The following is a 20,333-nucleotide window of genomic DNA, read 5'->3' on the forward strand; positions in this document are numbered from 1 at the left end:
CTCACAACAACAGTCAAAGGGTCGCAGCATCAGGAAGGTTGAGAACCACTGTGTTAGGGAAATGTAATGGTGACAGGGTTTATAACAACCCTTGGATCGCTCAGTTTACATGCACATTGTAATTCACGTGTGTGCACATGTTTATGTTCCTAAAGGCAGTGTTGATGAAGATTGATGCCTTTCATTACATCCAGATGGGAACGGTGTACAGGTAAGCAAGGGTTGATTCACAGGTGTGACCTGGGGACGTCAGATCTCAGGCCTGGCTAACTGACCCGGTTAGTTAAGGGAAGTGGCCATGTGTTGATCACACTTGTGCCACACCCTGACTTGTTCAGGAATATGTCACAGGGCCTGGTGCAACCTAACCCTGAGGGTTTGGCTACGGGATGCCTTCTGGGGCTTGAGGGTGGGTGAGAAGCCACATAGGTGAGCAGTACAGCCCAGAGTGGCTGGTGACGGTGGGCAGGCATGCTCTCAGGTCACGGGTAGCCATCAGGAGGAGGTTGACTGGGATGCTGAGAGGGTCCTGGGGTGCTGGGGCGAGGTGGGTACATATCATTCTCAATATGGTGATTAAGGTGTTGGATATTAAGATTCCCTTTCTTCTTTATTAGAATTCGTAGAAGTACGTTGTTTAGATAGAAATCTCTCACTGTCGAAACGAAAGGTTTTGTCTTGGCATTTTCTTATTAGGAAGGGTTTGGGAGGGTGTAGTTTGTCTCTTATACTTTAAAAAGCATGCGTGCTATAGTTTGGTTCTTCTCTCATACACTTATTTTCCTATGAGAGTAAAACAGGTCTGCAGGCCGCCAACCCTGTGTCCTCTTCTCCGTGCATGCACACGCTCACATGTATGTTTCTAGACAGTGGTCACAGTGCTTGGTTCTGGCACTCTGCCCCCATCTTGGACTTCAATGTTACAGCTGTCATTCTTCTTGCTGACTCCTTAGGTCTCACCCGTGGACTCACAAACAAGTGGCGATGTGCACTCCAATCTTCTTCCTTGTACGATGATCGCTTTTTCCTTAACTTAATAAATTTATTTTATTTGTTTCTTTGCTTCTTCAAAAATGTCACATGGGTCAAACATGATTACTTTCCAATGACTTAAATGTTTATCTTTTTATAAAAAAACAGACGCTGTCCTCTTGGTGCCGTCTAGCGTGGCTGCTTGTCTCAGGGAAGACTTCGTCAGAGGACATTATAGAGTCGGTTCCAGGGATCAGACCCAGATTAGCCGTCACAGAAGTGAGGGTCACCAGTGTTAGGAAAGGCCTCGCCTGATTTTTTCTTTTGTCGCTGTATCTCTGTCTTAGTTATGGTTTTACTGCTGTGAACAGACACCATGACCACAGCAACTCTTATAAGGACAACATTTGAATTGGGCTGGCTTACAGGTTCAGAGGTTCAGCCCAGTATCACTGTGGCAGGGACATGGAAGCATGCAGGCAGACATGGTGCTGGAGAAGGAGCAGCAGAAAGAGACTGACTGTGTGCCACACTAGGTATAGCATGATTGAGACCCCAAAACCACCCTCACAGTGAAACACTTCCACCAAAAAGGCCACACCTCTTATAGTGCCAATCCCCACGGCCAAGCTTTCAAACCCACGAGTCTGTGGGGGCCATTCCTCTTCAGTCTCTGTCTCCTCCCTGGCCTCAGGGACAGGGGCCCCTCTTGTTTACATATGTCCCACAGTGGTCTTGAAGTCTTTGGCATATGTCTACCTTTCAGACATTTTATTCTACCTACTTTCAACTCTTGGCTGCTTCTACACAAGTTTTTAAATTACTGAGTTCGTTAAGACCCTTAGTTGAGTAACTGAAAATGAACAGGAACTGGTTTACTAACAAGAAACCACATTGCTTTGCTGACTGCAGTCCAGGGACAGATCTGGCTGACTCTGAGCTTGAAATCGACATTGTCTGAACTCACCTTTCCTTCTTTCTTTCTTTTGTTGTGTGTGTGTGTGTGTGTGTGTGTGTGTGTGTGTGTGTGTGTGTGTGTGTGTGTGTGTGTGTGTGTCTGTGGCTGTGTTTTTCATTTATGTTTACCTATGTGTGTGTGCTTGTGTGTAGAGGTCAATATCAGGTGTCTTTCTCAGTCACTTTATTTTTGAGACAGGGTCTCCCCCTAAACTTGGGGCTCACCATTCGACTGGACTGATTGGTCAGCAAGCCTCAGGGGTCCACCTGTTTCAGCTTCATAGCACTGATATGTTTATGGGCATGGGGCCACTGTGTCCAGCTTATACTATCTGTCATCATCCTCATCGTCATCGTCCTCATCGTCCTCCTCCTCCTCCTCATCATCTTATTAAATGTGGGTTCCGGGGGATCAACTTTGGCTCCTTATGCTTGTGAGATAAGGACTTTGCTGACTTCATGACTTGGTGTTCTCAAGCAACACTAGCTTGCATCCCCCAGCCTCAGCTCCAGAGGGAAGAGAAGCTTCACTTCATTAGCATAGGAAGTGAATGAGTTGGGCAAAATTAACAGGAGGCCTCTGTTCCACTTTCCCCTAGACGCCTGGCCTGTCTCATGCTCCTCTCCCCTCTCCTTGCCTTCTGGAAGTCCCCCATTCCTACCCCTATCTATGGCCCACTGTAGTCTGTCCTGTTTCATCCTCCAGGTCTGAAGTGGCCCTGCTCCTTCCTTGGTTCATGCCAGGCCCTCCTCACCCCCACCCGCACTGTTGTCCCCTCTGTTTATGTCTAAGTCCCTGTGTTGGCAGAGTGACTCTCCAGGGCCGGGTGTTGTGCGCCTTTCTCTGGGGTCATCCTCACTTCCTCTTTGCTGCCCGCACATCACTGGTCTCAGCAGGCTCGTGATGCTCTGGAAGCCTGGGTTTCTCTGTCAAAGGCCAACTCCAGAGCCTGCTCTGTACAGCTGGTTGTGGGGTGGAGGTGTGCGGGTTGGGCAGGCGAAAGTGCATTTCTCGCTCCCCTCTAAACGAGTCAAGAATAAATAGTGAGAAGAAACCTGCAAGGTCCAGTTGCACTCCATTTTGGGATCTGCTGTAGGTTAAGCCTTAGGTTTCATTCAGCCGCAGCACTGGCTGCAAGGCCAGGCCTCTGGGGCTTTATGGGGAGGCAGGGAGTGGGAGAGAGAGGGAAGCCTCAGCCCTCAGCTCATGGTTCCCCTCGGGCTTTTGCTTGCTTTCCTTCCTTGTATGGCTGTGTAGATGGCTTTGCAAGAGCTGTTCTCCAAGGTCAGTCTAGAATGGTCTGCTTTGCTAGCAGTGTCTTATCTGATTGCTGGAGCACAGTGTTCTTTTGTTCTCAAAAGGCCAAGAGTTGTAACAAGTCAGTCAGGCAAAATGTCAGTGGATGCAGTGGGGTGCCTTTAAACCTAATGTGGGGAGTGGAGATAAGAGGATATCACATATCAAAGCAGAAACCATATCATGTGTGTACCTCAGTATCAGGTTTACACAGAGTGTGCACCTCAGTATCAGGTTTACACAGAGTGTGCACCTCAGTATCAGGTTTACATAGTGTGTGCACCTCAATATCAGAAGGCCCTGTGCCTAATCACCAGTTAGAGCTCCTGCTGTTCGACCCGCCCCTGTGGAAGGCAGCCGGGTCTAGCAGTTTCCTAGTTACTGGTTCTGTTTCTCAAGTGCTCACCTGTGGAGAAGGGCGGAAGAGCAGCCCTCTGGGATGGGAAAGTCCGTGTCAGCATGTGGCACCCACTCTGCATGCTGGCGGCAGAGGCCAGAATGACACTAGAATTCACTGGATAGGCAGAGACTGGACTCATTTGCAAGTTGCAGGGGCTGGCAGGTGGTGAGTGTGTAGAGAGGGATGCCTGCCTGCCTGCCTGCCTGCCTGCCTGCCTGCCTGCCTCTGCCTCGGGTCGTGGGTATAATCCACTCAGCCTCCTGTGTGACCCTTTCTACCTCAGCACTCAATAGGGGACGGTAGCGGAGGAAGAAGAGTGAATTAGAACACGAACAGTCTTTCTCTGCTCACTTGTGTGAAACACTCTGACCCAAAGCCAGTCCTTGGCAAACCTTCCATCATAGTGGGCTGAGAGCTGAGAGACCCTGGATTTAAACACTGACATGCTGCTTTCTACTTTGCTAATGCATGGCCGCTCCTGTGGGAAGAACAGTGACTAGTAATGGAGCGCCCAGGCGTAACCCTGCTTGGCATGTCTGAGGTGTGATGTCGGATTAGTTAGTGCTGTAAACCTGTTTTGTTTGTTGTTATTTATTTTTTAAGATTTATTTATTATATATAAGTACACTGTCGCTGTCTTCAGACACACCAGAAGAGGACATTAGATCCCATTACAGATGGTTGTGAGCCACCATGTGGCTGCTGGGATTTGAACTCAGGACCTCTGGAAGAGCAGCCAGTGCTCTCCAGCCCGTTGCTTTCTGAGACAGGGTTTCTCTGTGTAGTCCTGGCTGCCCTGCAGCTCTGTCTGTAGACCAGATTGTCCTTGAACCCAAAGATCTGCCTGCCTCTGCCTCCCGAGTGCTGGGACTAAGGTGCCTACCGCCACGCCGGGCGTGAATCTGGAACTTGTCAGCGACAGAGGCCCAACAGTAATATCCCGCCTGCTGGCTGCAGCTGCTGCTGTGGCGTGTTTTGTCTCATGGAGACAAGTCTCCTACCACAGTGGAAAACCGCATCAGGAGACGCAGTCCAGAGCCGTTCTCTCCGTTGAGCGTCTGTATTTTTTGCAGAGGCCTCAGTGTTGTTCCTGATGAAGAGGTCATTGACATGTACGAGGGGTCCCACGTGCCTCTGGAGCAGATGAGTGACTTTTATGGAAAGGTAAGGAAAGCCACCGGCCACCCGGAACATCGGCCTTTCTCCTTTGACCGTTTGGTGGCTGGGAAAGCATCTGAGGGGGGTAGGACTGACTTTGGCTTCTGGTTTTAGAGGTCTTGGCTCTGATGCATCCGGGCCTGTGGTGAGGCAGAACATCAGTGAGAAGGGTGTGGGGGAGGGGAAATGGGTAGCGGAGGGAGGGAGGAAGATAAGGGTTTAGGGGCACAGACACATCGGTTCCTATGGCTGGGCCCTGCCTCCTGTGTCAGCTCTGAGTTGGTCAGGACCTTAGTCTCCGGGTGCAGTTTATGATCTGGTGACTTCACAGTACCCCCAGCTGGTAAGAGCCGAGCCTTGGGCCCGTGGCATTTTGGGGAAGGGGCATCTGTGGCTGAAGACCTTTAGCTGTTGGGCTCCCCTGCTGTGTGTGTGATTGGTGGAATCCCATTGGGAGTGGAGGGGTTGTAGATGTGAGAGACTACAGTGCTGAAGAGCCACTGTGGGCTCTTGCTGACTCTCTGTCGTCCATGATGTCTCCCTCTGCGGGACGGCCTCCCCACCTTCTCTTATCTACCCCACTTGTTACCGTCCCTGAGCAGGTGCGGCTCCACCTCTTTTTGGTCTAAGTCACTAAGTCACTAAGTCACTTAGCCAGGGGACCTGTATGTCCTGAGGTGGGCTGAAGCATTCTGACACTGAGGTCTGCTCTGCTGCCTCTGCCTGGGCGCGACTCCAGTGTTGCTATCCTCTGTGACCTCCTGAGAGGGAGAGGGAAGGAAGGAAGGGAAGGAAGCAGGAGGGCTACCTAAGCGCACCTAGGAAGAGTCGCTTCTGCGGAGGCTCAGACAGGGGAGCGTTTCACTGTCTCACTGTTGAAGGGCGCCCTGTGCAGAGGGAGCTGCGGGTGGGTTCCTGGAAACCCCTGACTGCCAGCAGCCTCTGCTGTTTGTCACCTCGTGAGACGGGTCTGCTCGTTAAGCCTGTCTTCCCTCTGCAGAGTTCTCACGGGAACACCATGAAGCAGTTCATGGACATCTTCTCACTGCCCGAGATGACCCTGCTGTCCTGCGTGAACGAGCACTTCCTGAAGAACAACATCGACTATGAGCCTGTGCACTTGTACAAAGATGTCAAGGTGAGGCGGAGGCAGGGGGACTTCAGGCTGCGGCTCTGTGGCCTCCCAGAGAAGGCCAGCTGCTATCTGGGGTGTGTGTGCTTCTCTCTCTCTCTCTCTCTCTCTCTCTCTCTCTCTCTCTCTCAGCTCACTGTCTCTGTGATTGACAGTGGAAGTCATTAAGGGACACAGCTGTTTCAGAAACATCAGAACAATCGGGGCAGCCGCTCTATCACAGATGTGTCCGCTGTGACCTGGACTGATTAACTCTCTGGCAGTCCTGCCTGCTCTCCTACCTAAGCCTGCTATAAGGAGGATATCTCCTTCATACAGGAGAGGCCACTGTCCCCCATCAAGATGCCCAGGCTGGGGGTGGGGTACGGAGAGGTTGGTTTATAGGGAACCTTTTCCTCATAGCCACAAAGGCTCCAAGTGACTCACTGAGGCTGGCAGAATCCCACTGGAGGGCTGCAGACAGATACAGCCCTTAGCTGCATATGTACACGTTTTATAAGTTTGTGTATTTTTAGTTCATGTTCAGTCACAGTTATAGAATTCTATGTATTAAGCTGTGCCAACTTTCTTAATACTAAAAATATGTTCGGGTATTATTTATTTGATAATCACAGAGTGCTTACATTTTTACAATATAAACAATATAATTTAGTTTTCTTAAAAATGCCTATTTAATTTATTTTTTTATTGTATTTTAGTTTCTAAGTGAATGAACGTTTAGTACCTACCTATCAAGATTGCTAGGGGTCCAAATAACATAACACATGTAAAATAGCACAGTAACTTTCACATAGTAATGTTTCAGACAGTGTTAACTTTATGGAAATGTGATTTTTAAAAAACATGTGCGTGTGTGTGGGTGTGTGTGTATGTGTGTGTTTTGTGTGTGTGTGTGTGTGTGTGTGTGTGTGTGTGTGTGCACATGCACAGGTATAGTGTTTTGCACCAATAATTCCATTTCATTTATCTATTATGTGTTCTTATAGCCACAGCTTTTGCTGTTGTTGCTGTTGTTTGGTTTTGTTTTTTGTTTCTGAGCCAGGGTCTCACTCTGTATCCCTGGCTGGCCTGGAACCTGCTCTGTAGGCCTTATGACCTTGAACCCTTAGCGATCTGCCTGCATCTGTATTCTGAGTGCTGGGATTATAGGCTTGTACTCCTGTATCTACCATAGCCACAATATCGTTTAACTGAAAAGATTTTCAAACAATATATTCTGCTCATGACTTCCCTTCCCCCAACTCCTCCCAGATTCTTCCCTTCTCCCCTCCCCCAACTCCTCCTTTTTGCTCTCTTTAGAAGTTAACAACAAAAGAACAGAATTTAAAAAAAAATAGAAGAAGAAACACACATATAACTGAAGTCCATAAAAGCACAAGATGAGGAACCATAATCTACGGACAAAAGACCAGTTGAGACGAAACACGCCCAAACAAAGCCATGAGCCAATAGGCTACGGCAATACCATTGAGTTCATTTTGCATTGTCCATCCCCTGCTATGTCAGGGCCCACCCTTACATGTGGATAATATACATGGTGAGATTCAGCTGGAGACAACTAATTAAAATATTTATATATTCTTAAAGATACATATTTTTTAATCTTTTTTAAAAAGATTAATTTATTTATTTTATGTATGTGAGGGCATTAGATCCCATTACAGATGGTCGTGAGCCATTTATTGATTGATGGGATTTGAACTCAGGACCTCTGGAAGAACTGTCAGTGCTCTTAACCTCTGAGCCACCTCTCAAGCCCCCAAAGATACCTATTCCTATACCAAAATATTTTTATTGTATACTCATGGCCAGTGTAAATTTTGTTGTTTTTTATTTTTTTGAGACAGGGTTCCTCTGTGTAGCTCTGGCTGTCCTGGAATTTGATGTGTAGATCAGGCTGGGCCTTAAACTCACAGAGAATGCTTCTGCCCCTGCGTGCCAGGATTAAAGGCTTGCACTACTATGTCTAGCTGTGTGTGTGTGTGTGTGTGTGTGTGTGTGTGTGTGTGTGTGTGTGTGTGTGTGTGTGTGTATGGGTGTTTCATCTGTATGCATGTCTATATACCGTGTGCGCATGCCTGGTGCCCTAGTCTCTTGTGAGCCACCACATGGTGCGTTAAGAATTGAACCCAGGGGTTTGGGGATTTAGCTCAGTGGTAGAGCGCTTGCCTAGCAAGCGCAAGGCCCTGGGTTCGGTCCCCAGCTCGGAAAAAAAGAAAAGGGGAAAAAAAAAGAATTGAACCCAGGCCCTCTGGAAGAGCAGCCAGTGCTCTTAACCATTGAGCCACCTTTCAACTTCCCTCATCCAGTATATCCTGATTTCAGGATTTAGAGTCGAGGGTGCCTTGTACTTTCTCAGCCTCGCTTTGATAAAAATTGGGCTAAGTTTAAATATTTAGTTTCAACTCTCCTTTTGTGTATAGAGACACTCTATTTAAGACTCACTTGCAACAGGAGAAATGTTTACATGAAGGTTCAGTTTTTCCTCCAAGGATTGCTACCACCAACAGCAAGCGCTCACAGAGCTGATGTTCCAGACTCTGTTCTGACTTTTATATTAACTCATCAAGCCTTTGTATTGGTGCTACTATTATCATTACCCCAGTTTAAAGACACCGAGGCACAGAGAGCTTGACTGTCTTGCCCAATGTCACACAGCAGGGCCTAGATTCTTCACCATTGCCTTCTGTGTTGAGTAAAAGTGAAATGGGTTTATGCTGAAGCTAAGTGAGATTAAGTTTATAGCCCTGAGTGGTCCACTCTGACAGAAGTCTACCGGTAACAAGATAGACCTAGGCCCCTGCCACTGGTACCAGAAAGTTTCCATCACACTCCAGGAGTCTAAGAAGGGCTGCTAGACATCTCTCACCCTGCCAGCAGAGCTCTGCAGTGACGCCTGGTGACACCATGCTGGCACAGCCCTGAGCCTGCAATGGACTTTGGCTCTCTCTCTTTCCTGCATCTCGTCTTTGTCCCTACCTCTGCCTGACCTTACAGAACTGTTGCGTGTAAAGATGAGGACGAGGGACAGGGACTCCCTTCCTGCAGGCTGTATGCCCTCTGTTTATCACCCTGCATGTAAACTGCTGTTTGTCATGGGGACCTCATTCAGAATTGCACAAATGACCTTCTCAAAGGAGGTGCTTGGAAACGTATGGCAACAGCCCGTGTCACTGCGGAAGCACAAGTTTGCCCTAGACGCTTCCTGGGCTAGCGTTGGGAGGTGTAGACCTTGGACTGACCGGCAGTGAGCCCCGTGGTGCTAACGTCCCGCCCCCTCAGCTCTCTCTCACTGATGAGGAATCTGCTTTTTCACAGGACTCCATACGGGATGTCCACATCAAGGGAATAATGTACCGAGCCATCGAAGCGGACATTGGTAAGCGCCCAGCAGCACTTGCCGTGCTGGTGTGTGGGCGTTGGTGTGTGGGCGGTTAGACATCGCACCCCGGGGTGGGCGGGGCGGAGCAGGGGCCACAGCGGGTTCCTGAGGATTGTTTAAGGCCCCTGATCCTGCGGTGTAGATTCCTGGTGTCTGTCAGTCTAAGAGGGGGTGGCAGCTGAACCATATTATCCTTCTCTTCAGTGGGGGTGGGGTTTGGGGGAGGGGTAGTCTTTGTTTCCTGTGCACTGGACTTTCCCATACTTCCCGGAGTCAGCCTTCCTTGAGACCTGAGTTTCCCCACTGTGCCTAGGACTCTGCGTGCCCCAGGTGCCCATCTCATAAGTGCCTGCAGAGTGCCCGATTCCGTCCTGACTGTGTGAACTTCCCTCTCATTCCTAGAGAAGTACATCTGTTATGCTGAGCAGACCCGCGCGGTGTTGGCTAAATTGGCTGCCCACGGCAAGAAGATGTTCCTCATTACCAATAGCCCCAGTAGCTTTGTGTAAGTTCTGTCTGCCCCCTGCAGCTGTTGGCTCGCGGGTCAGATGCCATTCATTTTAGTAGCTGGAAAGAAATAGTTTGCAAGAAAATAAAAAAACGTTCATCCCTTTGATGTCAGCTCACCTGGCTGCCTTGTTCCAGAGACAAAGGGATGCGGTACATCGTGGGGAAGGACTGGCGGGACCTTTTCGATGTGGTCATAGTTCAGGCCGAGAAACCGAACTTCTTCAATGACAAGCGGAGGTGAGGGCCCGTCTACTGAGGACTTGACTGTGTTTGTGAATACAGGCATGGCATGCCATCGCGAGAGCCAGTCGCAGAATCATTGAGCATCTGAGGCATAGCTTCTAATTTGTGACCTGTCTGACACTTAGCTTGGGGAGCGGCAGGATGGGGAGCATAGCAGACAGTGTTCTCAGTTGAGTGTGGGTTGCTGCGGTTCTGAGTCACGCTTTAGGAAGCGAGACTACAGTGGAGAACAGGGATTAATGCCATACAGCAAAGCAGGCTTGGCCCCCGGATGCCTTGTGGGGTGTGAGGGAACACCACCGATACCAGACTGCCTGGTGGCAGCTCTTGAAACAGCTAATTGGTGCATTTCAAACTGCAGTTGACTTTTGCAGAACAGCCTGCAACCCAACACAAGTCGCAGCCATGTCTTATATAATGTCCTCCTGCCTCTGCGGCTTTGGAAAGGGGGAGGGAAGAAGTCAGGATCAGTCCAAGAGTACTAATGTGTCCTCTACCCTGGGGGCAGACTAGGTGGCCCCACTCCTAGAGGCCAACACAGTGAAGATTCTTAGGATAGCATTCTACAGAGAGGGCTTCTGTCCGTCTATGGCCTACTTTGGGAAGGGTTTTCCCAGACCTTCCTTGACCTGTGGTTGGTGACTAGCACCCTTGTAGCTGGTGACCTACCTCAGTGGGTAGTTCTGGGGGTCCTACTGTGGTGTCTGAAGTGAGGACAACCTGTGTACCATTGGGGTGCTAAGAAGAGGCAAGCTCAAAACAGAGCATACAGACTGAGTCTTAAGTGTGGTCAGAAGCTATACACCAGCCATGTTGCCTCTAGCGCCCTTACTGGGTTTTTAGATTCCTGTGGAGGCTGGGCCTCCCTTTACCCAGGCTCTTCTCAAACGTTTATCTGAGATGGAGGAGTCAGGCCTGGGCTCTTCCTGGGAGGGACTCAGCCCAGCAGTGTTCTTCCCCCCAACCCCTTGTTCTGGAATAATGGCTGAGACATTCCCTCTCCTTCTGTTGTTTATTGAAGCCAACAGTTGAGGATGACTTGTTAATCAGAATGCCCATGTGCAGGAATGTTACACAGCCACTAAACATGCTGAACTTGGCTAGCAAAAGCCGCCAGCATATCTTACTGCTACTGTGTTTCAGACGGTGACATCACACAAGAGGTTGCTGACAGGATTAAAGGAAAAGAGATATAAATAAAAGTACACAAAGTGATTTCCATGTTCCTCAGAAAGGGAAAATGTGTTCTGATGCGTACAGTGAGTTTCTATTTCTGTGACTGGAGAGACAATTACACAAAAAGACAGGCCGAGTCCCACAGGCTGTACCCGGGGGTGAGGGACAGGGCGGTCCTGCTTCCAGGCTCATCAGAGCTAAGGCCCCACCCCCGGACCTGGCATTTGACCCAGGATGCCAGAGTTCCATAGCATCTGCAGGCAGCAGTGTTCCTGCAGGCTTCACCTTGTGAAGCAGATGCTCTCTGTCCTGCTGACTATGCTAGGGCAGGGGGTGGTGACCTTTCACACAGTCACACATCAGATACTTAATGATTCATAACAGTAACAAAAAAGTTATGAAGTAACAATAAAAATAATGTTATGGTTGGGGGTCACCTGTATTAAAGTCAGGGCATTAGGAAGATGGAGAAGCACTGTCCTAGGGAGACCGGACTAAAGGGCTCATGCTTGCCAAGGGTGGTCGGCTCTAGAATTCTTTTTTTTCTTTTTTTCCTTGCTCTTCATCACCTACTGTGTGTAGTGGGTCTGTAGTGGGGTCTGTAGTGTGGAATGGGGTGACCTGGGCTAGGGGATGCAGTATGGGTACTTCCTGTTCTCAGTGACTCCCCACTTAGTATCTTGTGGAGCAGAGAGCTTTTAACGGTTACCATGTATTCTAGTAACATTTCCCTTCTCTGTTGCTAGACCTTTCCGAAAGGTGAACGAGAAAGGTGTCTTACTCTGGGATAAAATCCACAAGCTGCAGAAAGGCCAGATCTACAAGCAGGTACGCACGCCTTCTCTGGGCTACTCCTGTTGTTTGCCTTGTAGTCACAGGGGCTGCGGGTTCTGGGACCGGCCAGGTGCTTGGAACAGCCGGGTTCCCTGACTGGCAGATTATAATTTCAGATGAACTCAAAGTTGGCCATTTAAAAAAAAAATATAACGTTTAAGGCACCGCCCTCTATAAAATGTAAAGTGTCAGTCGTAAACCTCGGAGATTTCTCTTTGAGGTGCATCCATCTTGGTTGGTTGTTCATCCAATGTATTTCCAGCTGAGAAACATTTCATGTGCAGTTTTAAACCCCCGGCCATAGAACAAGGCTGTCAGGAGTTCGAACCATGGCTGATCATTTTTTTTCTGAACATCACCAGAGTCGTTTTCTTTTTTTTTTTTTTTTCTTTTTTTCGGAGCTGGGGACCGAACCCAGGGCCTTGCGCTTCCTAGGCAAGCGCTCTACCACTGAGCTAAATCCCCAACCCCCAGAGTAGTTTTCTTGACTGAACATTCTCAGTGGGTTGACAACAGCCTGCGGGATTTAGCAGTGAGTGTATTCTCTAGGCCATAAAAACGTTCGTTTTAATTCAGACATTTTACTTCTAACAAGTCAGAAGATTTAGATGCGTCTCCCAGAACTTTCTGTGAGGATGTTTACAAACGAGGTAATGTTGTGAGTGTTCACCCTCAGGGGATTGGCAGAAAGAATCAGCTGTGGCAGCATAATAAAATTAGAAGTCGTTTCTATAGAATCATGGTCTCGGCATGTTTGATTAGTGTAAAGATAACTGCAGGGAGGCAGATGCAATCTGGAATGTTCTTTTGTTGTTGTTTCTGAGACAGTCTCACTGTGTAGTCTTGGCCAGCCTGGAATACGTAGACCAGGCTGGCCTCGAACTCACAGAGGTCCACCCGACTCTGCCTCCTGATTGCAGGGCTTAAAGTCGACCACCATCATGCCTAACTGAAATTTTTTCAGGGTACATTTGGCATCAGAGAAAAGTCCGAGAGATTTGTTTCCATGGGTGTGCTTTTAGCTTTAGTCGTTGATATTTAAAATAAATCATAAGAGTTAAAAATGATTTTTCCGAGTTTTAAAGCAGGTATAGTAGACTATGGGCTCCTGGGCGGTTTCTGGCCTGTAATGGTCTGCGTTCCTCTTCCGTTGCAGGGCAATTTGTATGAATTTTTGAAGCTCACTGGATGGAGAGGATCCAAAGTACTGTATTTTGGTGACCACATATACAGTGATCTGGCGGTGAGGAACCTTTCTCCTCAGCGGGGGTGGGGCGCTGTTTCTTAGAAACCCAGAGTGCGGCCCAGTTTTGAAAGTCTCCCTTTTACAAAACAGGAGAGGTCAGAGTTGTGAAAAGATAGTTTTGTTTTTCTCTTTGAGGTGATGGAAATTAGAAAGGTACTCACAGATTCAATCAGAAACGTTCTGTGGAAAGCTAAATGCGAGGACCTTTCTTCCCTTTTGTCAGTATGTCAGAAAACTCCAAGAGTGCACGCGCATGCTCACAGCTCCCTCAGCCTCTTAGCCGGGTACATGGTGGATGTGTCCCGGAGGTCTGGGAAGGTCTGCAGTATTGAATAAAGGATACTCCCCATACATGCGCAATACTAGGGTTTGAACCCAGGGCCTTGTGCATGCCAGGCAGGTGCTGAACCATTGGTCTCCTTCCCTGGTCCCCTTAAAAGTCTGCATCTCGTGGTATATTGCTCTAGCTAACCTGGAAATCTTGACCTAGGATCCCAGGGGCCCCTCACCCAGCTTCAGTGAGGGTTGTTCAGGGCATTAGGGTTGAGCCTGACCCCTGATCTCACAGACCATGTTTTGTTTTTTCCCCACAGACCATGGTTAGTGGTTCCATACCCCCCACATTCCCCCACCTCCACATGCCCCCCACATGTCCCCACATGCTCCCCCATGTTTCTCATGCCCCCATTCCCCATGCCCCCCACATCCCCCACATGCTCCCCCACATGCCCCCCACACTCACATGCCCCCACATGCCCCCTATACCCCCCTATATCCCCCTACACTCCCATACCCTACATGCCCCCCACATCCTTCTACACCCCCTTGCCCCCACATGCCCCCCATATGTCCCTCTACATGCTCCCGCACATTTCCTCCACATGCCCCCACCATGCTTTCCTAAGTCTCCCACCCTCCTTTTTGAAGCAGCTATGAATCACAGCCATTATTTCTAGAATGGGAACTTTCCCTGGGTGATATGGTCAGAGCCTGGGGCCAGATTGGTTTTAATTAAGTGTAATTCATCGCATTCAACTTGGTTAATAACTAACCATTACACATAAAGACCGATTGAGCAAATACCTCCCAGTCTGGGACAGGAGGCATGGTATTGAGTTCTGAGGGGACTGAGGCGCCCTGTGGTTTCTGTGTTCAGGATCTGACCCTGAAGCACGGCTGGCGCACTGGAGCGATCATCCCCGAGCTCCGCTCCGAGCTCAGAATCATGAACACGGAGCAGTACATCCAGACCATGACGTGGCTGCAGACCTTGACCGGGCTCTTGGAGCAGATGCAGGTTGGCTATTTTTGTTTTATTTCCTCTCATTTTCCTCCTTTAAGCCACAAGATGATTGCCGATCAGAACAATGTCCTGTGCTCTGTGTCTGATTATGAAGTGCAGGTTAAGTTGTCCTCAGCGGACTGCAGAGTTGCTAGTGGTTATCTCGTCCTTCCCCCATGATGGGACCCTTACAAACGTCCCCGAGAGCCATCTGGAGAGCCTTTGCAAGGGTCTTAAAGGCAGGTGCTATTCTTGTGCCTCTGCTGGTGAAAATTGGCCTACTGGGGCCCACTGTTATGCTGGACCACCCTCCTTGCCTTTAGATCACCAGAGGACTTCCTGCTCTGGCCTCAGTTTCCCCACGTGTAAAATGAAGGGTCTTTTGGAATGCCATCCTAGGTACCAAAGAGTCGCAGAGCAGGCTGGGATCCCGGGTCAGCCTCTACTGGCAGTGTGATTAGCTGTTTCCTGGAGTTCAGTTTTAATTCATGTAGCCAGTGTGGGGCGGGGGTGGGGTTAAGACTGGAGCATTTGTTAGGTTCACGTCCTACCCCAGGACGTCGGCCCTCTCTTATATCTGTGACAGCTTGTTTCAGGGCCATTCATCTCATGAGCCACCTATATTCTCTCCGTGCTGTTCAACCGGCCACACTGTGAGTCAAGAATTTAGGTTGACACTCTGGGCCACTCTTGGCCGGCACACCTGCGGCCTCTGGTCATGGCCCGCTGCCCACAGCTTCTCCTGCCAAGCTTTGAGGAGAGGCAGGGCAGGCCAGGTCCTCTCTCCCAGGGTATACATTCCAGCGCGTGGAGCCCTGCACGTCCTCCAGGCTGGGTTCTGGTAGGCTCTCGAGACCTTGGCTCTTCTGATGGGGGGTGGGGGCGGGGGGCAGGGCAGGCTTGTTTTGCTTTCTTTACTGTGTGTGTTGTGAGGTGATTTTCTAAAAATACCCTATGCCAAGTCTAGGTTACTGCAGCTGAGCCTGTGGCTGTGTCACATGCTGGCACGGTGGTAGTAGCTATTCCTCATGTGCTGGCCATCGTGACGAAGGCTTGCGCAGTGCAAAGCAGTCCTCTACTACTCACAGGCAGCCGTCCCGGGTGCAGGGGCAACCTTTGCACTTGAGAATGAGGCGGCTGGGTTTTAATGATACAGAGGCTCAACTTTAGGCCGTGGGATGCCTAGGTCTGGGCTTTGCAGCACCACTCTGAGGTGATTGCTTCCTTAGGGGTTGTCGGGTGGAGCTAAGAGCCTGTCATAGTCTTGTTTATGGACTCTCTTTCTGTGTTTTTAGTTTAGTTGCCTATGGTTAAGTAGTTTAAAAATATGAAATGGAAAATCTTAGAACTAAACAATTCATAAATTTTAAGCATTGTTTACAGTGTTTTGTTAAAACTGTTTTATTATTAGGTACTAATCCCTTATTTTGTGCCTTATTTATAAATCGATCTTTGGTACAGATATGCACAGACAGGAAAAACAGTAGATAGGGTTTGACCGTGCCCATGGTTTTAGGTTCTAGGTTCGGGGACTGCCCTGAGGGTAAGGGAGCAGGCTCCTGCCTGACTTGCATTCTCTCTGTGACTGAGCATCTGGTCAGACTCACAAGTGACCTGCGTGTCATGACTGTAGTGACCGCATGACAGATGGCTCTGGAAACAGGTTTTGTTTATTTTCCTTTCTGGCCTATGAAAAATGCTTAATGGCTAAGAGAATGGGTAGCCTTGGCTAAGAGAATGGGTGGCCTTGGCTAAGAGAATGGGTGGCCTTGGCAATATTTCTGTGACATGTGGAATGGATTACACATGACTGGGGCTAGGGAAGTAGGGAAAGGGAATTAACTTGCATGTTCTACCCTGATTTTATAGGAGAGACAACTGAGGCTGAGAGCTAAACTTTGATTACAGAGTACTCTGTAGCATGAAACCACGCAGCCGTGAAGGCTGACTGACTTACGGTCAGGCCCTTGTGCTCATTTCCTCCTCTCTGATCTCTGGGGCAAACCTGAGATCACAGCCTGCATATGTCTGTCCAGAGATTCCCTGAGCTCAGCAGAGAAATCCTTGGTGCTGGCCTCACACCCTTTTCCTCTCTGGTCGTCACCTGCCTGGTTCTGAACCTCTGATGTGTTAAAGCCCTTGCTGGTACCACAGTTGAAGGGGCGGGGTGTCAGTTAAACATATTTGGATGAACGTCTTTTTCTCACTGCCCTGCCTCTGCACCACAGCCCCAGTCTGGAAAATTCCATTGATCTGACGATGCATGCGTCTAGAACACTCCTGTAGGTGGCTATTTTCAGAGTATCTAGCCCATTTCTAAGAAAACGTGTCCTGTGACACTGGGCTTAACTTGACAAAGCAGCAGAGTCATTTGGAGCTAAGTCTGATGAGTTAAGCAGAACAACAGAAGTTTCTCCTTAGTCATGAAGTACGTTTAAAATGGTCGTGACTGATTCTAATACAGCTGGTGACGGTAGACCTTGGCTGGAGGCCGTTCAGATCACAAACAGACTCAGGGTCGGCAGATCCCTTTAAAGGCCAAGAGTGGCTGTTGTAGGGCGTGTGGGCTGTGTGCACTATGTCATAGCACTCAGTTTTTTCTCAGTGCTGCCAGAGATCATGTGACCAATGGCTTTAGCTCTCCCAGTAAGCCACGGATGCTGAAATACAGGTTCCATGTCATTTTTGTGTGACAGAATGATTGTTTTGTTTCTCAACCTGTTTCCTAAAGAGTCCCGTTCGTCAGCTCACAGGAAGGCAGTAGAATGGGGGCTGCCTGGAGCTGGCTGACCTGCTGTCAGCTGCTGGGCTGCCCTGTTTGCAGCGTCCTGTTCAGACGGGGAGGACGGCGCTGCCTTACACAGCCTGTGTTTACCCACACAGAGCTGGTTACATTGATTGATAGAAAGACGGGTGAGTGCCCGTGTGTTTCTGTATTAGCTGCTCAGTGAGATAAGTAATAATGATAGTAATTGTGTAGTAATTTAATAAATAAATAATAACAAATAATATTTCCAGGCAGTGGTGGTGCATATCTTTAATGCCCGCACTTGAGAGGAATAGGCAGGTGGATTTCTGTGAGTTCGAGGCTTGCTTGGTGTACAGAATGAGTTCCAGGACAACTAAAGCTTCCCAGAGAAACCCTGTCTTGAAAAACAAAACAAAACCAACCAACCAATCCAAAAGCATGACCGTGACTAACAACTTAGACCCAGATACTTTAAAGCAGGCTTCAGATACGCGAGGCTTGTTTGACAGTGTCCTGTGTAGGAGAAGGGACAGCACACGAGGGTAGGTTTTCTCACATGGGGGACAAGCACGTTTGATGCTGACGACATGGGTTCAGGTGAGGAGATTGCTAACGCAGTGCAGTGATGGAGAAAGCCCTGGAGGGTAGGTGGGCGGGAGCCATGCCAGGCCCAAGAAGAGCTGTGTCAGGGCAGACACAGAGCCGGGTGCCCCTGCTCTGAGAAAGCTGCTGCTCTGCCCTTTTTATTCACTCCGGTAGCCTGTGGTCGGGGTGTGCTGGTACCCCCCATCGTCCTTGGGTGCCCTCTAACTTCAGGCCAGGGCTGGTGAGCTGGCTCAGTGGATGGAGATGCCAAGTGTGATGCCCTGAGTTCAGTTCTGGGAGCTCAGGAGAGAATCTGATCCTGCAGTTTGCCTCGGACCTCTCACCTCCTCATGCTGACATGTACGTGTCCTCTCCCCAAGTGAATGAAGTGTATAAGAAAAGCAAGAAACTTAGAAACAGGACTGGTGGTAGAAAAGCAGAGGCGGGTGTCACGCTGTCTGCCCCATCTCTGGCAGCGCTGGCCTGGAGAACGGTCCTTGAACTTCGAGCTTCCAGTCGACTCTTTCCATCTACGGAGCCTGTGCTGAGGACTGCAGAGGGGAATTTGCATGGCTTCTGGCAGCCACTTTGAGAAAGAGGTTAGAGTAGCCCAGTCATACCCTGGAGACTTCCGTCTTGCAGGTGTGACCCTGTCTTACTCATACTAGGCTGCTGTAAGTCTGCTGTAGACCAGTGGCTTAAGTACCACCTGCTTCCTGCAGCCCTGGGGACTGGGAAGTCCCTGACTGAGGTGGCAGCTGTCACTGTTGGCAAGATCTGGCCTCATATGTTAGAGAGATTATAGAATTCTGAGGACCCCTTTATCAGGTCACCGATCTCATTGATAAGAGCCTCCCACTCATGAGTAAATTACCCCCAACCCCTGCCCGCCCCAAGGCCAGACCTTCTAATACCAGACCTTGGAGGTAGGTAAGCAGTTCTGCTTAGGAATGTTAGAGATACAAGCTCCCTATCTCTAATGAGCTCCTTCCTGCTTATGTGAGGTTCCCGGGGCCTACTTCATGGATTAGGATAGAGTGATGGTCAGAGTCGAGGCTGAAGATTGGGCTGTCCCAGGGTTTTGCTATGGCCTGTTCCCACAGTGGAACACCTCTTTCCCCTCCCCCATATTTTGCATGTCACCAAAGTTCCTTTTGGTGCCCTATGGATTTTACCTCTAAATTCTCTGGTGGTGTAAATTCACTGTTAATTTACAATGCAGACGCTGGTACTGTAGAGATGGTCCAGCAGTTGAGAGCGATGGCTGTTCTTGCAGAGGTCTCAGTTGGATTCTTAGCACCCACATTGCATCAGTAATTATAGTTCCTGGGTATCTGATGCCCTCCTCTGGTCACCTTAGGCATGACATGCATATCCCTAACAAACCATGCCTACAGAACCCCTCTCAAAACTCACAGCTTGCTGGCTGCTGGGATAGAGCACAGCTAGGGTATTTTCAGTGACAGTTACTGTCTGGGTGGTGTTGACAGATATCAGGTGTCAGTCAGGGTTTCTATTCCTGCACAAACATCATGACCAAGAAGCAAGTTGGGGAGGAAAGGGTTTATTCAGCTTACATTTCCACGTCGCTGTTCATCACCAAAGGAAGTCAGGACAGGAACTCATACAGGGTAGGAACCTGGAGGCAGGAGCTGATGCAGAGGTCATGGAGGGCGCTGCTTACTGGCTTGCTTCCCCTGGCTTGCTCAGCCTGCTTTCTGATAGAACCCAGGACCAATCCAGGGACAACACTACCCACAATGGGCTGGCTCCTGCCCGCTTGATCACTACTTGAGAAAATGCCTTACAACTGGGTCTCATGGAGGCATTTCCTCAACTGAGGCTCCTTTCTCTGTTGACACATAAAACCAGCTAGTACACCAGGCAAGAAATCCAAGTCTTGGGCTCAGCCAGGACTGGTTTTGTCTAGTTGACTATTGAGCTGGGCAGATGTGGCCAGGAGGTCTTTGGCTATCATGTGGGAATCACGTGGTTTGTTGTATTGTCTTGTCCTCTTGAGTCCTAAGGTCACCTCGTGGTGGTGAATTGAGGCCCATGTGTGCCCTGCCATTGTGAGCTTCCTACTCTAACTATTTAGCAGTGACAACTCTGGCAAGTGCCACATAATGGCCGGTGGGGCGCTGTCAGTTTCTTTTTGCTATCTGCTCACATTTTGACTCCTCAGAAAGTCACATTTCCCTTTCATGGAAGCTAATGTAACATTAAGGGATATAAAAACTAAGACGTCTGCTGCTCTCCTGTCTCTGATTAGTTAAAGACATTCAGTGTTCATTTCCAGATGTTGTGGCTTAGTTAGAATCTGTAGGTGTGCCGCCATGCAGGCCACGCACGCCGCCACGCACGCCGCCACGCACGCCGCCACGCATGCCACGCCACGCGACGCCGCCAC

General features: G+C 49.3%; 1 protein-coding gene across 3 annotated transcripts in view; it reads left to right on the plus strand.

Annotated features, from left to right (window-relative positions):
* Positions 1-20,333, plus strand: part of Nt5dc3 (5'-nucleotidase domain containing 3) — a 57,273-nt gene that overhangs the window by 25,971 nt on the left and 10,969 nt on the right. For 2 of the 3 annotated variants that reach the window (XR_004388837.1, XM_032910804.1), the window contains exons 4-12: positions 156-211; positions 4,700-4,790; positions 5,785-5,922; positions 9,235-9,295; positions 9,701-9,803; positions 9,944-10,045; positions 11,974-12,055; positions 13,218-13,304; positions 14,464-14,604. Coding sequence is in view for 2 of the 3 variants with exons in the window: in XM_032910804.1 (XP_032766695.1) it covers positions 156-211; positions 4,700-4,790; positions 5,785-5,922; positions 9,235-9,295; positions 9,701-9,803; positions 9,944-10,045; positions 11,974-12,055; positions 13,218-13,304; positions 14,464-14,604 (861 nt within the window). In the remaining variant the exon portion in view is untranslated. The remainder of the gene's footprint in view (positions 1-155; positions 212-4,699; positions 4,791-5,784; positions 5,923-9,234; positions 9,296-9,700; positions 9,804-9,943; positions 10,046-11,973; positions 12,056-13,217; positions 13,305-14,463; positions 14,605-20,333) is intronic. The other variant, XM_032910816.1, reaches the window with a different exon arrangement.

Source organism: Rattus rattus, chromosome 1, assembly GCF_011064425.1.
Source record: "Rattus rattus isolate New Zealand chromosome 1, Rrattus_CSIRO_v1, whole genome shotgun sequence".
Lineage (NCBI taxonomy): Eukaryota > Metazoa > Chordata > Mammalia > Rodentia > Muridae > Rattus > Rattus rattus.